General features: G+C 29.9%; 1 protein-coding gene across 1 annotated transcript in view; it reads right to left on the bottom strand.

Annotated features, from left to right (window-relative positions):
* The window catches only part of LOC117207288 (neurotrimin-like), a 259,977-nt gene that overhangs the window by 97,941 nt on the left and 139,441 nt on the right, over positions 1–22,595 (bottom strand). The window contains exon 2 of the mRNA XM_033447337.1: positions 11,725–11,822. Coding sequence (XP_033303228.1) covers positions 11,725–11,822 — 98 coding nt within the window. The remainder of the gene's footprint in view (positions 1–11,724; positions 11,823–22,595) is intronic.

Here is a 22,595-nt window from a genome sequence, read left to right as displayed (position 1 = left end):
ACAGTTACAGAAAAATGTCACAGGAGAAACATAAATGGTTAAAAGAATGATACCATAGCTAGGACCATATTTTTTGTAGAAGTGCAGTGGTGCATATGCAATCAACAATTGCATTATCTTTTTAAATGGAAATGCATACATTATTTTACATAGATAGATCCCTCTCGCCATTCTACACACAAAAATATTGGAACAATGGTAATAAAGTTATTAGTTATCAAAATATTAAAAAAAATATCTTTATTGAAAAAATGTTCAAACGCTGGTAATTTCTTAATCGTCGATATTGGTGTGTGTGATATTGATGATCATAACAAAAGCAGATATGTGTTTGTTATTTAAAAGATAGGATTTATTCAAATCCTACAAATTCTGTATACAATAACAATAGATATTAAAGAAAAAGTCAGTTTGCGTAACACAGCTATGGTATTGGGATGTATTATTACTCGCTACATGCTGCGAATATTGTAGTTTAGATATCTGCAGGTGTGTCGATGCTACAATTCAAATAATGCACTGTTTGACTGATTAAAACGGTATTCTTGGTATTCTAGCATTTGGCAGACTGGGAAAGTGGAAACGCGATAGGAACAGCTTCCGCTATGAACAGTAATTGCGCAATATCCCCGTTTAATCTGACATAGTTATGCTAAGTCTACTCTAACAATAAGTCCCTCGAATAAGCGAATATTTAAATATTTTAATTCCATGCATAATTATTCCGATTCATTGAAATTCATTGAAAGAGTAAGTTTAAATTTCAAGTAATATCATACCATTAGTCATTATTGAAAGATTCACAAAGTATTCCATGAAATGTAACTTACGAAAATACGTAGTTAAATAAACATCTGAAACAAATTTAACATAATATTTACTTTATTAGTAGGATATTAATTATTGCTATTTTACCTCTATAAAACTGCGAAAAAATAAATTCTATTTCTTAGAAAGTTCTACAAACATTCTATTAAAGAAGGGATCAAATGCAACAATAGAATTAATCGCCATATTCTTTTTAAATAATTTGAATATTTTGTTACTTGAATTACGCGACAAATTTTAGACAAATTTTCTTGCTGGTATGATACAATTTTGTCAGAATATATTTTGTAAAAATCATTTTTCAAGGGATTGAGTATGGATTAAGGATTTCTCTAGACTGTAAGATGTATTTTACATTTAAGTAAAACTCTTTCATGGAAAACAATGTTTTCAAAGAGAAACTTGAAGGTATACAATGGCGTGCTAGGTTTTAGCATTTAAACGATAAGCTACGTTTTCATTTTTTCATTGCTCCTGATAAAAGCTGTGAGAATTCTGATACGTATATATATTACTGAATCCTACCTTTGAATATTTATGCCCCAATGTCCCGTTCGTTTCAACAAACAAAACATATGTTTTGCAAGAAATTTTAAGATAAAATTGTGGAATGAGAAATCATATACGTACACGTGTTAGCCACAATTCATTCGTATTCTTCCTAAATTGAAGAAAATTAGTAATATTAGAACATTACGATTAGGTCGCAAATTCATCGAAAGAACATGGCAAATTTGAGAGTCAGAATATAAGATGGAACATCTAAAACAAATCAGCTGAATAACTCGTTTACTTTTGATGTTAGAAAACTATCAATCAGATCAAATTTGCTCGATTTTGAGAGAGCTATAATTTGATGTTAATAGTTTTTCCATTAGTGAAGGTATAGAGGACATATCAAGACTAATTTCATTTCTTTATATGAATGATATCTCTTTTTACATCTCTTCAAAGAGTTCGCTTTAAGACAAATATAAACAAATATTGTTGTACGCTGCTCTGTATTCACGAAATACTACTATTATTAGTTTGAGATATTCTACCGATTAGAGTGCAGCTTTGTAGTACGTAAGTACACTATTTTCAAAAATGTGTTATTCGAAAGGACAAAACGTGAGTATAGTTTGCATGTGTGGAGAATATCGTCGAATTATAAGATGTTAATAGCCTGATTGTTGAAGCAGTGCGTTTGCATGCTGAAAGATTTCCCGATCGTGCTACATCCTCATGTCCTGTCTTTTGAAACATTATAAACATTTTTCATGGAGGCGGAAACGCGGATGGCAAAAGACGTAAATGGGACAAGGTACCAACTGATGATAAAACTATGTCAAACATTTTAGTATCTACAGCACGAAATCTACATATTAGTATAAGACAATTTAAGCATAAGAATGACATCAATCTTTCCATAATTCAGTTTACCAATATCTAAGTGGAAATGATTTTCAAAATCGTTCACAATTGTACGAATAAGGCATACAAAAACTGCAAATGGATGATACGTTCTTGATTAAAATTTTGTTTACGAACGAATCCGCAATTATAAATCACGAGAAAGTTAATCGTCACAACAACCGTAAATCAACACTGTTGATCAATAGATAATCCGTGGTGGCTGAGGGATAACATAAGGGGGAAATAACATATGGCTCGCACAGTTTGCGGATTTTATATCTTCCGACCTCTATTGACGAAGAAAATTGAAGAAACACGCGTACAGCGAGATACCAACAAACAAGGAAGACGTGATAAACATATAAAAGCATATAAAAAGAGTCTACTCTGCGATTGATTCAGATGAAACTCGGCACACGATGTTATCTCAAACTTTTAGGCAGTTTTAAAGTATGTATCGCCATTCAACATCGCTATTTTAAATAAATCAATTCGTCGAAATATTTAATTATTGTCTTGAAGTAATTTATTTTTCATCATAGTTGACCTTAAACGACATGTAACTGCCTTCGACGACCTTCGACTAGGGGTCATTGTATTCATTTTAAAACGTTCTATCAAAAGATATATAAAAAGACAAATCGTTCTATATAAAAATATAAAGTTGATCTATATATCCCCTCTACACCTTCGCCTATAAGAAAACTATTAACATTAAGCCGTGCCATTCTCGAAACCAAATCTGCTCTAATGCACTTTCTTCTATCATTAAAAGCAAACGAGCTAATAGTTGCATCACTTTGTTTAAAGTCACATCCTGAAAGATATTAATATACGAAATATAAATGTTCACGCATAATGCGTAAAATATGCATATGTTAGCATGTGATTCATATTTCTCGATGTTTCTTTACCCATTTGAAAGTTCTCTCGTTGACCTTAATGATCCTTAAAAAAAAACTGTTTGTAAATGTATTCATTCGTCGAGAAGATCATCCGGCAGCAATTGAGTCCTTGGTGTAACAAGGGATTAAAATAATGATGGAATAACGAAAACGCGAGCAGCATCTTACCATTTAAGGCGAAGAGTTCTCAGACTACAAGAACATTTGAGGGTAACATGGGCCGAGAAGGAAACGTACAAGAGTGACAGGAAGCGCCTTTGCTTGCCGTGAACCGTGACTGTGCAATACCCAGGCTTAAACTGACGTACTTAAGCTAAGTCTACGTCTGCTGGCAGGTTCGTCCCAGGACGTGCTATACTCATTTTAACTCTACACAGCTTAACACTCGGCCTTCCTCCCTTGCCGCCAGTGACACACCACACCGCGCCGGTTCTTTGTATGCGTCGACCATGTTCCTCAACTCGCAATAATTACACAGATTCCTATTCCTCGACTCTTTACCCTGTATCCGATTGTCCTTGAAATGCACAATTCGAAACAGCCAACGGCGGTGTCGTTTAAATAAATTTGAATTTATTTAAATAGAAATTATATTACGCCATCGACCGTTTTTTCCCTGTCATTTGTTTTTTTCCTCGTTCACTTCAGCTTCTATTTAAATTTTATGGCGACCGCGTATGTTCCAAGCGAATGCATAAGTACCGTTAAGCTAAAGAGTTCATTCAGTACGATTGTTCGAATTGTTTTCAGACTGCAGTTGTGAATTTTCGGAAACTATCAAATAGAATTCTATCAAAATTCTTATTTCAATACAACTTAATAAACAGTTACTTATAAGGAATAATATGTGGCATGTACTAGATTTTTTATAATTTTATATGAAAAAACGCAACAACATCCTTAAGGAAATGTCAATAAAGCCGTAAAGTTTTTTTTAACGATGCCTTCCTATTTTAAGTGTATACACTTCTTTCCAAAATTACTTTATATTATTTATCATAAATAATAACAGTTAGTACTTTAAAGTCGTTTGTGATATATGACTATCATAAAACACAAATCAATAAAATTATAATATTTTTAACGAAGGATAACACAATACCAAATATTCACAACTGACGTAAATTCCAGATCGGAAGATCTCTAAGTTTCATAAAACTTATGTAATTCTTTTTCTTTTTCTAGAACCTCAGTAAATAAGATAATTTAGAAGAAAATAGTATGTGAACTTAAGCCTGTATGAAAATACGTGTAGAGGAGTAAGATTAATAAGACATAAAATGGTGTCAGCAAATTAAGTTTGATAGTATTTATTAACAAGAAGATAAGTTATGAATGGCTATATATCATGAAATTAGATATATCAATAAGATCAATATTATTGTAGTATCGTACAATATTGGAACCTATAATATTAAAAAATATTTGGAAGAAGGGAAGAGAAAGAGAGAAGGAGGAGGAGAGCCAGGGAGGGAGAAGGAAAGAGAAATATAAAGAATATAATAGAAATATAAAGAATGAAAGAAAAATGTGTAAGGAGAAAGAGTTTTTCAAGATGAGTTAGCGAATGGTTGACGTATAAAGTCTAATCGCGAGGTACACTCACTTAATTTTAGCATTTAAGTATATCTAATTACTTGATATAAAATCATTTATAATCGTTATTCTTTTTATATTCCAATAAAATCTTAGAATATCAAGGAAAATTTGCTATATCTTTATTATAGATTATTACTTTGTTGCTTAGTATGAAATAATGATACGAAATAAAAAAAGATAAAGAAAACATTCGAAAGCTAAACTGATTAGCTTTATTTTTTGTACTTTTTCGATTTCATTATTCAGGTGCACCATTAACGTTGAATGATCTAGTTTCATACATTCATGCTGTGTTTGTAACATCATCACGTCTCTTTACTGTTGAATTTATAGAGTCGGTTAACATGACTTCTAAATGGATTAAATTTCAAATATCGCAATTGAAACAAATAAACTGTGCACAAAATAAGCACAAAATTGCACGTAAATTTAATATTGCAATTAATAAAGTAATTCAATAAAACAATAGCATACTATGCTGCTTCATTCAAATTCTCTCATACAGAGCAGAGGATTGAAATTACTGTTGGCTAATTATATAAAAATACTTACATATGTCTTCTGAGAATAAAATGAAGCATCATTACGCTCCAAATGCACGGGAAATGGATGATTAAGCGACGAATAAAAGATCTTTAGAATTGGAGAATAGAACTTTTCGTTCAACCTTTCTCTTTCGCTGATAGATTAAAATAATATTTTGCGTTAGGAAATATCATTAAAAATAGCAACATGTTTAAAAGTTTTGCTTTAAATTTAAAAACTAGATATAATTTCCAAGTTTCAACGTTTAATTCGGTCAAATAATGCTAAATGTAGAATTAACTGAAAAGTGAAAGATATTTTTTAATACCAAATGAAAAAGCTGTAAAATTAACAAATCTTTATTAGATACTTTTTGTATAAATGAAGGGAATTTCTGTGAAATTATCGCTCTTAGTTAAATGATTCAGTATATTTAATTAATTATCTATACGTGTATTAATTATATATACGTCTATACTGTCTTTGTAATTAAATTAAACGCATATGATACAATTACAATTACCAACAAACAGCTTTTTAATTTTCTGGTTGCTTAAACATTCTCCTTCAATATGTACCCGATACGGAAGTAAAAAATAATTAAAACATTCATGATCGCTTTAAGCCCTTCCATTCACGAGGAATATTGCAACAGACCGGCAAGTAGTTCTTCGTGTAGAAATTTTGCGATATTGCCAATTTGTTTCGCACAAACGACTTTCCGCAGTAGCAATTCACGATTACTCGATCGCGAATTAACGAAATTTGCTTACGCTCCAGTTTTTCACGCGCAATGTTCGTTGACTGCTCATGCGAGAACTGCGGCTTTTTGTTCTACAGACGCCAATGTACGAGCTTAAAGTTATTAAATAGAATCGATTCTTACGAAAGGATCACATGAAATTCGGGTCACCGATTCGGGTCACAGATTTATGAATTGTATATATTCCTATTATTATATAATATAAAGTCGTAAAACCTCAAACTAAAACCAACTAGATAAATATTATCAGCCAATGTTTCTTACTAGCATAAGAATCGTTATCAATTCGTTGATCTAAATGACATGCGAGCATCTCTTCAAAGGTATTGGATCTGTAAAATATGGTTGTTTCAAATATTGTAGTCTTTTATCCTAAATAAAATTATTTGAATTGTTCCTATTTTATTTTTTTCTTTTTATATTAATTTCACTAATCAGTTTTAGCGACAAAATCTTTCTTTTTTCGGTAATATAACGCAGTTGTAATAATAAGAGAAATAAATGCAGGGAAGAATACACAAAATTCATTTTGTGTGGCAATTTTAAATATTGTAATTTGTAGCCGATTCAAAACTGATTAATTTTTGTTAGAAACACCTTTTTATTACATTATCGTAATTGCTTGAAAAATCTTTTTTTTTTAATAACGTTTATTGACCAGTAGATGAGTATTACATTTGTATGTTGTTCACAATAAACAATGAACTTCAGTTGTGGGGTGGTTTTGGCAAAAGTACCGATACATGACGGTACGACATAGCCATACAATATTTTGTGTGTCGGAATTACATTTTTTAGCTTTACACTTTATAAATTAGATTTAAGTCGCTACTTGAAAAATCGTGTACTCCCTAAATATGAATAAAACTGACAACGAAATCTTCATGTTTTTGTTTTTCATAATTCTTTGAATGATTAAAAAAATGTTATATTTGTAGAGAACATGCAAAAGAAAGAAACAATAATGTAGTTTCCTTAATGCAGATGATCTTGTATCTGTATGATTATCTTTAATAAAGTTTAAACCTTTCTAATTAGTAGAATCTTTATACGACATCCCTTTTTATGTGGAAGGTTAAGGACGAGATTATCCCACTTAAAGGATGCAAGTTTGTTACTCATAGAATTTGTAGGGATTCAAAAATGTATCCAGGAGGAAACTTTTATAACAGCATTTCTACAGCATTACCGAGAATGTGTTACGTCGTGCATCGCGCCATGTAAAATATGCACATATGTTCGTTTGAATACGAATAGGTGTCACGAGGATAATAGTACTATAAAAATAGATGGTATACAGGAATATGTATTTTTACTTTGATACAGATTACGCGTGAAAATTTAACTTTTAAAATCATACTTTGTTTCTACATATTCTACGCAGATAGTATGAAATAAAACATGTGTGAATCATGACAATCATGGGTATAGTTATATTATTTAAGTCAACAACAATAAGTGAATATAGAAATAACATTATAACGATATAATTTGTTTTATGTATGCCTCTGAAAATATTATATCGGAATTTTATTTTGAAAAAAAAACACAATTTAACATAATTACCAAGAAGTATATTTTATATATTCCAAAAATTGTGAACACACACGTGACAAATATATTTTGTTGCTAAATGTGATATTGGTTTTATTTACATTGTCTAACTTTATGCTGGTCCATTACTAATGCTTGATTTGTTATTAAAGAGATAAAAACATTCTGAGTGATGATAAACCCTATCACACAACCGGCAAACAAATGATCAAAGGATTACACTTTTATATGCGCCTCATGCGGATGCTAAGTAGACCTTTATAAGGAGTAAAAAACAGTTATCCTAAAGTATTAGTTACGTCATTTGGGTCAAAACAATAATAAAAATAAAATTACAGAAATCAAGATAAATTCAACAATACAATAAATATTGTAACATATCATACTCCGTTAAATTTGCTTTCTCTCAGTTTTCAAAATTTTCTAATATATTTTCACTATCTTTAATATGATCTGCGATTTAATCGTTGAAATTTTATATAAATCTTTTTTTCTTTGTCGTTCTATTTCACCACTTCATAACGGTGGTGAAAAGATACATGTAACGTAGTAGATTGTAAAAAATTGTCTTTGATGAACGAACTTTAATTCACTAAGATTTACAGGATGTTGATAAAAGGTGTTTGGTACGCTACAAAATCCATTTAAAATGGTTCAAAATCGAAATGTGATTGCATTTTGAACAATGAAACTCATATATGTTTCGCTCGACGACTCTTCAAATTTTCTGTCATATAATGTTGTATTGTAAAATCACAAGTGTTGCACTTTTTAAATTTATCATATAGAAATGCGTTAAATTATTAAATATAAGCTGAAACGCTCGATTCTGATAAATTATTGGAATTTATATAATAGGAATAATTCATTTGACATTAAATAAATTTAAATATAAATTTTTCTTAATTTCGTTCCAATTAGTATTGAAACACTTTAAAATAAATTGATATAAAATAAAATGCACCAAGTACAAACTGAATATTTCATTCAAATAAAAACATAATTGTGCCCTAGTTTTGTTAAAGTAAATTCCGTATTTGCATAATTGAAATAAATACTTCAATCTACATATATCTCAATACAAACATATGAAGAAAGTTTAAAATTCATATGCAATTTTTTTTAGATGAATATAATCAACGTAATTTGAATTTTTACTGACCGAGAGTAGCGATGTAAATTGAATGTGACTTTAATTCATTATGATTTATTAATTCATTGTACCTATATGTTTAGTATACATATTTTTGCCATATTAATGTCGCAACTGTTCCGTCGCAGGATGTTAAACATTTGTTGACGAAAGGCATCTGGTTAGTCGAGATTAGATCTCTTTCCCGCAAAGCGTTAGTCAAGCACTTTCTTCAATTAATCTGATCCACAATCAAACGGTTAGGCGAAGCTTTTTGGAGTTTAAGATTTAGACAACAGCCAAATTCATTGCTGTCCTTCATTTGAGAGACATGTATATTGAATACTACTTGCAACTGAGAACGTAAGTTATTATGCAAGTCAATTTTTTATGACAAACTAACATAGTTTCAATTACAAAAATATATGTTACATAGAGCGCCAGTTAATTTTATCATATTACACAACTATTGAAGTTTCATTAACAAGTTCAAACTTTGTTAATTGGTCAATCTCATGTTCTAATCAATAGTGTATGTTTATTCGACCAATCGCGGGGAGACGTAATCGCAAGGAGAGACGTCAACGGGGGTCGTAAATCCCCGTTACGATTATAACAATCGACACCACGAATTGATCGATCCCCTGATTTCCGTTGAGATAATAGGGGTGATTGAGGTTGTATAACCCTGTGATTCACAGAATTATAAATTATATGTTTCCAGCACTTAGATTACACTGACGGAGAGAAATAAGTAATGAACAACTTGTCGCACGAAGCTAAGATAGATATGTGCGTTAGAGCAGGGCTCTTATAATTAGATTTAGTGTATTAGTGGACGTAGCACTATGAGATTTAGGAGAGGAAATGTATGCTCGACAATACCGAGACCGACTCTCGCGTTATGCTTAGACTGCCCCGCTGGGCATTAGCGTATACTTAGTAGTTGACTTTTCCAACGATGTAGAAGAAGTGAAGTTGAGTGACGATGCTGTGTCCGAGGAAAGCTAAGGATGGGTGTGTCTAGCGCACGGGACCATCGGATTTGTTGGTGCCGATGTTATTTAGGAGAGTGAGGGAATAGGCTTCGTTTTTAATTGGTTAAACGAAGGGTCTTAACTGCCCTCGAGAGAAAGTGGTTAGTGGGAGGAAAGTTGCAGCGTGCGTGAGAAAAACCAACTTTCCCTTGTCCAGCCGTGGTAGACAATAGTGTTTAGAAATTCCTCGGAACCAGATGTTTGTTTTGTTTAAAGGACCTTTGCAGGCAAGTGACTCGGGTTTATGACGGATGCTTAAGGCTATTGAGGGTACGCCGTACGGAAGAGCGGACATCTGGTGTCCGTCTGGCCCGCGGTGTGTGACCTGGGCCAGGCAGAGAGTCGCCCGGCGTAACAGTGTACATAGAATGTTAGTAGTCTTAAAGTTAATAGTCTTCTTGGTATAAGATAAATTTTATCGCTAATAATTTGCAAGTTTATAATGTAAGTTTGCAGTGCAATGGATAACATTTAATAGTATAAGCTATTACAAATATTATTACGTTATTTAAAATAAAGGTATTTTTACCTACAAATGCAAATAAAAGTACAGCGAGAAGCGAAAGTATTGAAACGGTGTAATTCATCATACAAAAATTATACGATGGATTTCAATCTGTTTTACCAAATTGTACTATATATACTAGCATACATGCATTCACTAAATTTGCTTAAAGTTAAAAAAATTCAACAATATGTAAACAAATTACGTAAAATTTATTATAACTAAGAAGATGACAAGAACTGCGAAATCTCGAATGAACTGGCTGTAAATGCATTTAATGCTTTAGGTTGATGATAAAATAATTCCAAGGGGGTTAAATTTTCATGGCCCTTTGTTTTCGAGAAATTAGTAAGTTCTTTTTATATCTCACTTTATAAATTCTTTGAGTATTAATATTATGCTTTCTTAATATTAAATTCCTAGAATTTATTTTGATAAAGTTTTGATTATTTTTATTTATCATAGTACTCCTACATATTTCTACAATTTTACGGTTGGAAATTGTAGTAAATACATTTAAAACATAAGAAATTGCTGCTCTAATTTCTCGATTAATTCCTCGAAAACAAAGGATCATGGACTCAAATTCTTTTGAGACTGTTTTACTATCAACCTAACGCATCAAATGTACAAGCAACCAACTCGTTCGAGATTTTGCAGTTCTTACCATTTCCTTTAGGTACAAATAACACGTAACAAATGTATTTAAACGCTATGTTTTAAAGTCCATAATTTATAAACATGTATTCAGCCAAAAATTAAATAATTGATGGCCTTCAGAATATTTTAAATTACTGGGAACTGAATGGGGATAAAAATTTAACGTTTATCCATAACTAAGAATCGCGAACGAGGAAAGATTCTAAACAAGTAAATCTGGACATTAAATTAGATTTCAAAAAGGAAACTTGCATAAAGAAATTCCCGCTCTTCCAAACAGAGGTACATGAACAGTTCACTACAAAATAGAAAAGTATAGTAGCGACAGAAGTATTGCAAATAAATCACGATTCAGAAGTTGCATCGAAAAAAATTAATATCAAGAATAAGATAGAACAATTCTTCTAATGAAAAATCCCTTCATATATGCACCAGGATTAGCATTAACGGCTGTTAGAAACTTTAACTAAATGATACTCGCACAATTATGACAAAGATTTTTATAGAAAAACAATATTCATGACAAAGTTTCATAAAAGGAATCGTATATTAGCAAGAAAGACAAACCACCGCTCAAATACTTTCATAATTTTACAAATCAGTATCTTTGTAAAAAGACAGCAATAAAGATATTCGATGAATTTATAATATGTAGTAATTTTGTCTAAATATTTTGAAACTTCAATGCAAATGAAGATATTATGTATGAGTATGAATGGCTCTCGTCATTTATCAGGGCTGTACAGTGTAATTTTATCAGGGGAAGAAAAAAAGCACATACATGCGAGATTAAGATACATCGTTAGCGAAGAGTTTACCTTGAAGGCAGAAAGGTTTGCAACAACGCAAGCGAGTACAGCTTCTCTGCCCAATGGGATCGTCACGTTTGTTATTGGCACAGTAAAACTCGGTCCCTCTGAAACACAAGAATGTTATCTTCTAAGCATGTAGTTAAGTCTACTTTATCGCAAAAAAACATGTAAGTACTCTATACATATACATTTTCATGTTTTATTTACTTATTTACCATAATACATAATATTTAAACGTGAATCATGTTTAAATTTTTAGCTAATATTATTGCTAGAAAATGCATGAGAATACTTCTACATTTTTATTAATCTATAACTTTTACTAATTAAAATAAAAATTCGTATTTTCGTGGAAATACTAGCAGCGAAGAGTAACAATAAGTACTTTTTAGTTTTGTATTTTAATTGCAGAACTTTATTGTTTATTTAATAAAAGCTTATATTTATATGTATATCTGCACACGATTCAAATATTGCAATGAACATTCATATCTTTTAATAAAACATTAATGTTACGGTTTTAGAGCAGTTGACAAGCGACAATTTGTCGCACGACAGTTTTACCGTTTAGGAAAAGGTCATTTATTTCTATGAACTTGTTCGTATTTGACAGCGATGCGACTACAGAACGACTTTGTTGTTTTCAAGGCTTAGCAACCGGATAATGACTCATTTGCTTCCCTGTTCTCGTCGGTTCTATAAAATTAATAAACGTTTTCACACTAACAACAAAACAGACTTTCTAATGTCATTTATACTTATATGTCTCAGAAGAAAAAGAGCGTCAACTTCTAATTCAGGAAGTGCCCCTTAATGTATTTTGATACATAAGTGATGGACTTATTAATGACAACAATTCATCAAAAATATCTATGCTCATTCCAAAATAAACGGCAAATTTGGAAGGATAAATTCTTCACTCATTGTATAGTGCATAAAGCCTTATCTTCAACAACCGTTCGCTGCACAACGGATGCACTTAATGTTGTTTTCGTTTCTCCTTTCTTCCTTTCTTTGATTAGAAAGGCACAATTTACTGCTGTTTTTTCAAAGTCCATGGCGAAACTAATAACGAAAACCAACAGTCTTGTTGCTAAGTACGCATAGGTACAGCGATAAAACTGTTTCGTTATATTAACATTAATTAATATATATGTTATATATATTTTTGTATGTATTTGATAATATGTTTTTCTCTAATACTTTAATAAATTATTTTATTATCTATAATATTAACTTTTATTATTTATGATACTTGATTAGTAATATTTATTTTTATATTGCAGAATTCATTTGGTTCATTTTGCTGATAGTGATTGATAATAACAACGTAGAGATATCTGTAGAAAGAGTTTGAAAAATTTCGCTATCAAGTTAAAAAATTGAAATGTACCGTAGCAAAAGAGTATAAACACTCTCGCTCTACTGTCACTTGGCAGATAGAGCTTAAATGAAAGTATGTCTTCACTATTCTTGTCTCCATAAACAGATTTTTAAGGTAAATTAACTATTTATAAAAGAATCTTCAACTTAAAAAGAAACAATAATTTCAGTAAAACCGTTATTTCCCGTTATAAATTGATGAAGTACAACTAGGCATTTTACAGATTCGTTCAATTACACGTACAAGAACGAGACATATTTTCTGCTCAAATGAAGATTATCTAGCGCGTGGCAATGATGTTTATTGCCATGGTTACCAAACAAAGATAAGAGTACAATAGATCCCCGTATAATATAGGGGATACATTCGGTGTTTTATGAGCCACTCATAGGTTGTTCACTACTGCGGACAAATCAAGCGTGCTTCGTCACGACGAATTTCTCTGATATTTGCTTGGTTTACTTTTCTCCACTATATTTATTCTAGTGACCTTCTATGATCGCATCTTATCGCGCTATCATACATATCGTGTTACATAAATACTACCTTAATTCTTGCACTATATAATATAACACTCAGTATAACACGTAAAAACACATATCACGTTGCAGAAGACATTCACTGGTTCACGATCATTCGCATTTGAAGATCAAACATTACTCATTTAATAGAAGAAAGGTAAAAGTTATTAAACGAATTCCACAATTTGATCGACGAACGAGCTTTCTTAAGCAATTCACGTTTGAATATTTTCATATATTTTTTGCTCAATGTGTTTAATCATGTAAAAAGAATAAAATCGAAAAATAATTTTCAATTCATCCTTATTTTACTTGTTTAGCTGCAAAGATTTTTAATTAAATTCTACGATTTTCTTTGCTCTCGGTTTTTAGTTCCAATTCTTTTCGTATTTCTATTTAAATTCTCGTTCTAATTAAAAAACGAATAAAATGCTTGGAAGAAAAAATAAACGTGGAAATTGATGAAAAGGGGATATTAATTAAAGCTGATAATACATGAAAGAGAAAGATTTGATGAAAATCTAGTTGAATTTCAGAGTAATGAAGAATAATGAATTTCAGTTTTCATAGAACGCATCGTTCCCAATGCATACACGTGACGCCCCACGTTCTCTAAGTAGCTCATTCTCTATATTCTGCTGCATCGGCATACTGCTGAGAATTTACTGACACGATACAATTTGGTTTTGTATAAAATATCGCATGCGATACATTATAGACCCGTGCATTATAATCATTTGCCATCCGGAATATGTGTCTAACTAAATGCATTATAATTTATATTTATATCTATGTTTCTATCTGTATTATACATACATATATACAGCTTACTGTCAATTGTATTATATTGATAGTTTTATATTGGCAAACAAATTTTTAGGAAACATACGTAGACATCTTTATGACACAAAATATAATTGAAAAACATTTTTACATGTTGTTGTGCAAAACAGAATCTTCAGATATTTGTTTCATGATGTTGCTCGTGTATAATATACCTTAGTTGGTAAATCTAATGTATTAAAAATACATGTAATAAAACTTGATATAGCTCTTATGGAACGACGTATGGGGTTAACTATTTTCAGATAGAGAAGGGAAAGAAGGTTAGTTCTTTAGAATATTTAAAAGAAAATCGAAATTAATGTATGAAAAGTATCTCTGAAAAAGTACCTGTCGTAATGAAGATTACACAAAATATTAATTATTTTGTTTAAATTAATAAACATTTCTTTTGAAATATTAGAGTTGTTGGTTTTTAAGTCAAATATTACTTGAGAAATAATGAAAGAATTACAATAAAATCAAGTATATTTTAAATTTATTCATAGAAGCAATACGTATTTCTATTTGGTAGATAATCTCAAATTGTTGCACAGTGCTATAAAGAATGTTTCAAGACGGGTGCTACAGCCGAATAAAAGATTATTCTACAAATATAAGTTAAAAAAGTATTAATCTTCTCTGTTTCAAAAAAATTGTGTTTCGAAATTCGTCGAATAGAAAGTAAAAATTGTTCGATTTAGCTTTTGGCAAAGTTCCCTCGACATCTGTTTCAAATCCAATTTTTTCGAAAGCGAAGTCCTACACGAGAAAGCTATTGTTTTGATTTATCTTTCAAAAAGTAAAATAGTCTCTTAAATAATTGCACTTCTGTTCCTGAGATATACTAATAATATATTAATAACTAATATCTTTCGTCATTTAGGCGTACATACTCTGCTCGTTCAGCCACTATTATTTATTATTTATCCCATCTTGTAATAAAATAATATTAATAGAAGGTCTATTATCTCTCTACGTTATTTATTTTTTCTATCTTTATGTTTGTAAATAGTCATATTTTTGTTTCTTATTTTACTAAATAGTTTCATTTTCAACACTCCATTTTTTTGTAACGAATACAGGAGATTGTTTTCTACCAATTTTATTTTTGAGGGAACATAGGTCAACAATACTAACTACTGACTGTACGAGTACCAAAATAGTCGTTCGAATAGAATTGAAATTGATTTGCATGGAGCGCAGAAATTTTGAAAAGTTGGGAACCAGGAATAGGAGATAGGACAACGTTTTGCGAGAATGAAATTGTTTGCTTTTAGAAATAATTATTTCGGAATAATGTATCGTGTACTTACATTATTATAGTTACAGACTATGTACAGTATATTACATTATTTACAAATTTCAATTAAAATATAAAAATTAACATAGTTTATAAATACGAAATACAATGATATCGTATGATTATTTTTTCTAAAATTATGTAAGCATTGTTTATCGTTCAGAAGATGGCATCTGAAACAGCATAGGAGCAAAAAAAGGATTCGACTCGCTCGCTTATCATCATACAATTCCTTATACAATTTTATTTGTAAATATGAAGCATACAGCCAATTCTTGTGCTTATACTAGTTCTATTAGATACAACCAATTTCTTTCCAAATTTTCTGAACGATGCACGATACTTTGTACATACAATATGAGCTCTACAATGGAGCATTCTTAGAACTTCAGGCTAAATCTCAATTGTTATAGGTTGATATAAACAGATCGAGAGACTTAATAATAACCAGTCCTAGGAAACTATAAATATTAGTGTCATATCAATGACGAATCACTGCCACGCCCCTTTTCGACTTTCTTTGATAGTCTAATTTTTTATTCATTCATAATCCTAAACAATTCGATATTGATTCTAGAATGTAAATAATATGTCACATTCACCCCTGAGGTATCGTAACTAAATCATTACATACATACTAATTTGGATCAATATATGAAATGTTCAATGCTTACCTCAGTTGACAACGAGACAGAATTCGTTGTTACGTTGCACGAAGTATAAAATGATCAACTGTTTAATGCCACGTAACGTTTTAGTTATCATACTTAATTTTATTTCATTTTGTAATTCATGCTTTAATTTTTTATTTTATTTATATCTTGTATTGTATTTATATCTGTCCTTATACTGTCCACCTTTATTTTTAATAGGTTTTATATTTCAAATCATAACAGTCTCTTAATTTGTCTATAGATAGTGAAACTTCTTTTACAATGGAAAATGTTAAAGGAGAGAAAAAGATTGCCACATAAATACATACATAAAGTTTTTTAAATCCTTCTTTATATAATCTTTTGTGCAATATTATTCGGTCTCAGCATTGGTAATTAATGTATACCTATTTTGTGAATTTTCTAAATTACTGTTACTAAAGTTTGTAAAATTGTTCTGAAGATAACAGTAACTGTCATTTCATTGTATGAATATTATCTACAATTTTTCCTGTTAATTCAAAGCTGTACAAAATGAAAATATTTAAAAAAATTGTTAATTTAAAGAAAAATGATTTAATACATAATGGAGAAGATTCATTGATATGAATGATTTAATACATAATGGAGAAGATTCATATCAATGAATTCTTTAAATTAACAATTTTTTTAAATATTTTCATTTCAATGATTCATATCAATGAATCTTCTCCATTATGTATTAAATCATTTTTCTTTAAATTAACAATTTTTTTAAATATTTTCATTTTGTACGGCTTTGAATTAACAGGAAAAATTATAGATAATATTCATACAATGAAATTACAGTTACTGTTATCTTCAGAACAGAATCAATGAATCAATCAATCTACGTACAACAAAGTTACTTAATTTCGTATATTTGATTGAAATAATTTTTCTTATAATAGATAGATTATGAATAATTTAAAGTACTTAAATTAAACGAATTAGCCCGTATAAAAGAATAAATGTTTGTTTTCTCTACAACTATAAAATTATAATATTATTTATGTCAAATATATTCGTTCGAAAATATTTTAATTATTTGGAATTTATAGCCATAACGGTGCACTAATATGTATTTAAAGAGGATTATTATAGCTAGTTAACGAATCTTCGGTTCCCAAAATGCTTTGAGGATTTGTTACGCTAAGTAGCCATGTACGAATTGCGTAAAGGCGATGGAGAGGCAAAGAGAGGCAATGTTGGAAAGGGGGTTGAAACCTGGTGTGCGCCAACAGATAAGCACTGATCCCAATTACACGTTGAGTAGACCAGTTTCCAGGCTGAACGGATCATGGATTATTGACTCCATCTTGATTACTCCGCTGCCGTCAATACAATTGAGAGATCGATATACCTTAAATTTCGTATACTTGACATAAACATGAATCATGTACCTTTTACATTTACAACAGATTTACTCTTCACCTATCTCTATAATTACACGGTTAGAGAGAATCGAATTTATCAGTATTTATATTGAAACAAATATCTTGCCTGATCACACTTTCGACTGCGTTCAAACAAAGTTAAATTAATCGTAATGAAGTTACAAAGGTATTTTGAATAATAACTGGCGAAATTAAACAAACACAAAATTTGAATCGTTATACAGATCGATATTTGATGTCAACAGTTGCTTAAATAAAGTTAATGGAAAATGAAGCCTCAAAATTATAATTAAAAATTTTCTAGTACAGTAATAAAGTCAACATGTTATGTTTGATAATTATATTTCCATAAATTTCGCCATTTTGTTTATACTAATTTCACTTGCTTCATTAAATAAGTATAAATTAATGTGGACATTAATATAAAATTTATAATGTGTAATTTATTTATATACCTATATATAATAAACTCAAACGTATCTCGTAAACTCAGACCTATCTTTTTTTAATCGAACTTCTCATTTATAGTCTTGTTACTTTATTTTGTACAGAATATTCGTTTAAAATGAAATTGTAGTTTAAATTATTTGCATTAAAAGAATTTTATTTTCAAGTTTATTCAAAAATTACAGAATAATACACTTTGTTTTTAATGTAATTTTTAAAAAACATGAATTTGGAAAACTAAACACATAAACTGTTTACGGTTTTTAGAAGAATACAAAGAGTTCTAAATAATTAATAAGAAATTTAAGATTGCAGGAAAGTATTGATAAATTGATATAATTGATGTACTAATATTTTATATAAATATCTATTAAGGTTCTTAATTAGTGTTATAAGTACTTTGTAAGAACTATGATATATATTTCCTTAAGATAAATTTTATTTTATATCTATATTTTTTAATAAGTCGATGTCTTACGGTCTGTTGAATTCGTTTCGCCACATTCTTTGACTATGAGATAGAAGTATGTCACGCATCGTCAAAGAGCTCTTGAAACGGTTTTAACGTTTCCTGTAATTGACTATATTCCCTTTACTTTAATAGCTCTCTTAACTACCTTTGATAGCTCTGTACGTGTATGTATTTTATCTACCACATCAAAAAATTTACAAACATATTATACACTGTGAAATTTGCACATAAAAGTATTTATAGATATACGCTTGAAAACTACTCTCAATTATGAATATATTTAGATTCAGATTAAAATATTATATTATACCCATTTTATTATGTGTAATCGTCGTATTATTGATTACTTTAAGCATCTAAGCTTTTTTAATCGATTTCTTGTTGATACGAATACGTTTTCTAAAAATACATCTAATTTTCTACGACAAAATTTCGACAGAAATCTTCGACTTCTACTTGTTTGTATTAATATTTATGCACTGTAAAATTAAAATATTCATAATTGTAACAATGTTGTGATCTTCCACATGATTATGCTATGTGTTATTAGTATGCAATACGTATTGTGTACTATACATACCTGTGAGTATTACGTATCTGCTCTTGCTCCAACTTATAGCATTGTTACATTTTGGATATTTTGATTACTCGAAGAAAAACTAATGAATCACAATGTATTATAATCATCTATGAGATCACAAATTGTTAGAATTTTTACAATTTTTACAATCATATATAATATGAACAAATCTACCGTATGCTGTACATTACCTACCATTACTGTAATGGTATTGGATGAAAGAAAGTTAAAAATTAAAGTGTTAACAGATGGTATACAGTACTAAACAAGAGTTTGATTATATGTATATAATTGTTCTTTACAATGAATTTAAAATCATTTCTTTTAAATAAATTTTTTCTTTCAAATGAATTTATACTTTAGGTCAACAAACAAACAGTTATTTATATAAAAACGGTAACGTAAATAATGTAAAATTCGATATTTATAATAAATTTACTCGCGTATTTTTACGTTTTTTTGCAAAAGATAAATGTCAATAGCTTTAACTAGGCAGCACCAAAATGATAATCACGAAAAAGCTAAGAATGTGGTGAACTTATAATGTTATTTGACGCTATATTAATTCCACCGAGGTCACGGTTCTAAAAATTTCGCACTAGGTCGCAGTATACCTAAAAATTCAGTGACTTTAAATTTGTACTGCGCTGCTAAATTTTCATAAAAGTTATACTAGCAGGAGAAATATATTTATATGTCGGGTTTGTCGGGTTGGCGTTAGTCTTAGGGGCGCGTCGCGTATCTTCATTAGGACAAGCCATCCTAGTTGTTCAATGGAGATTATATTTACAATTATATGTACAAGTGTTGATTTAACAGGGTTTAACAATTTTAATCGTGATAATTAGACACTCTTAATATAAAGACAATGTTCTTAGGTTCAATAACGAATCCACGGTCAACGGGAAAACTCTTTGTACAATTGAATATGTTTTGATTCTCAAAGTGACGTTAGCTGTGTCGCACGGTATCTTTCTGACTGTCTGACCAGACGTTGTGTGTAAACTCTTCAACATTTGTCAATTGCATATTGACCGGGGATATCAACAAAATTCCAGGCGCCATTACTAGGTTGACCCGCGTAGAGCCGACATTGATCCTGGCCGGGGCTTGTTTGTTAATACAGCGTGTGCCCATCAATATTAGTTCTTCTATTGTTAAGTAAAAACGTTCATCCCGTGACCGTGGCTACGTTCGGCAACCAGTTGTGTCACCTCGAGCCCAAGCCCACTGTCACAAATCTCGGGCAAACATAACCAGATCGTATCACAACAACTACTTCTAAGTTCTATTATTTAAGTACAGCTATAATAAATAGTTTAGACCAAAGTATTGGAGATCTTCCCAAAATTCCAAAAGAAAGGCCCGATGTACCTACATCTCCGACATATATTATTATAATAATACATGAAAAATAATTACTTTCATTAAAATAGATATAATTCTGATTATATAATATAATTATACAATCAAATCTCTATTTATATTTCATTTTCTTAGTTCTGTCTATAAAAATATGAATTTGTATAACCGTCCGTCTAGTAATAATGCTTTTTGTCACATTATAATTTCTGTAATGGAATTTTTTTTATTAATAAAGTTATTTCTGTAATTTCATAGTTTCTGTACTTCCTTGATTTGAATTTATATTACTTGTTTTTCTTCCAAAAAATTAAAAAAAAATCTTAAGAGTTATCATTTATGTGGATCAAATTTAAAAGGTTATAACATGATGATTTCTTGTACTGTTTCCTAGTTATAGATACAACGTCGGCAATGTTTCAACAATATGCAGCCTGCTATTTTGAAGGGGATAGTATTGAGTCTCCAATACAAAATAAGTCACATTACCTTTTAACCACACGACGTATATTGCTGTTCGTTATTAATTAATTAATTTATTTCATCATTGATTACTATAAGAATTCTGTTTGTATGAATATGATAATCAAGGAAATGCAAGTTATTGCGCTGTAATTGCGTAATTTCAATAATTTCAATCTGGAAACAGAATGATTCGAGAGAATAAAAAGAGTCAGAGCATCTAAACAAATTTATATCCTAATAGTTTATATTATTTTAATTTTATTAAAGTGAAGCTTTTCTTTTTAGCAAGTATAGTATATGAATAGTAATAAATTAATCAGTATTTAAGAAGTTAAATATTATACACGCGATTATAAATTATACGATAAAATAATGTAAGTCAGATACTCATGAGTCGTATAAGATGTATAAGATTCTATAAGACAAAAATTTTCTTTACAGTAAATACATTTTTCATATTTTTTATATTAATATAAGAGTATATATAAGTGTATGAAAACTAGAAAAAAAACAGTACAACAAATGAGCACTGTTATATAGTTTTCTAGTTCTTTAAAATATCCCTTTCGGAATACACTGAATGTTATCACTACTATTGTAATCGTCGTATCTATTTACAGATTAAATCGACCTAAGTTTAAGGATTGTTAGAGAAGTAAGTAACAGCAGCAGGCAATTCATCAATTACTTTAATCCAATATAACTACCATTCGTTGGTGTAGATTCAAGAAGATAGAATTAAGTAAGAAAAACAAATTGTCGATCAAATGTACACAGCCATACGTATCTACTAACACAATGGAAACAGTAAAGTTACCAGGAATTCGTATTACTTCCTTAGTCATTAATTACTAATGGGTAAAGAACCATTGGAACTGTGTAAGAAACTGAAAGGTTAACGTTGCTTTAACTGTGCAGACCATTAGAGCGAATATATTCATAGACAAAGATACTGCAGAAGTTTCTTCATCACGAAAACTAAAATCATAAGAAAAATAAAAACAGGTTTTATAGAACAATGTAAAATTGCAAGCTTATTTTTACGTTAAATAAATTTATAAGGATTAGAAATCTATAATTCTGTTTTCATTTTATACTTGAAAAGAACTAGAAATAATTAATACAGTCTGAATTCGCATATAATGCTAAAAACTTACATCAAAATGACCATTTAAGTCAAAATGTCATATATCTTAATAATTTTTAACGTTTTAAACGTATACACAGGAAAGATAAAATAGTGTTACATGTTGATTTCAATCAAAGCTGTTTGTTTTACTTAGATGGGACAAGGATCTAGTTCACTGGTCAAACAACAAAATTTCGTAGAATCATTGCTAAAGAGACAAAAGAGGCTCATCCGTTTTGTTAAAATGGAATAGCATAGTAGTTTATTTTTAGTCGAAGGGGTTGGGGACTTCATTGAATCTAATAATATTTATTTTAAATATAC

Source organism: Bombus bifarius, unplaced genomic scaffold (assembly GCF_011952205.1).
Source record: "Bombus bifarius isolate JDL3187 unplaced genomic scaffold, Bbif_JDL3187 scf7180000008026, whole genome shotgun sequence".
Classification (NCBI taxonomy): Eukaryota; Metazoa; Arthropoda; class Insecta; order Hymenoptera; family Apidae; genus Bombus; species Bombus bifarius.
This window is presented reverse-complemented; position numbering and strand designations above follow the sequence as displayed.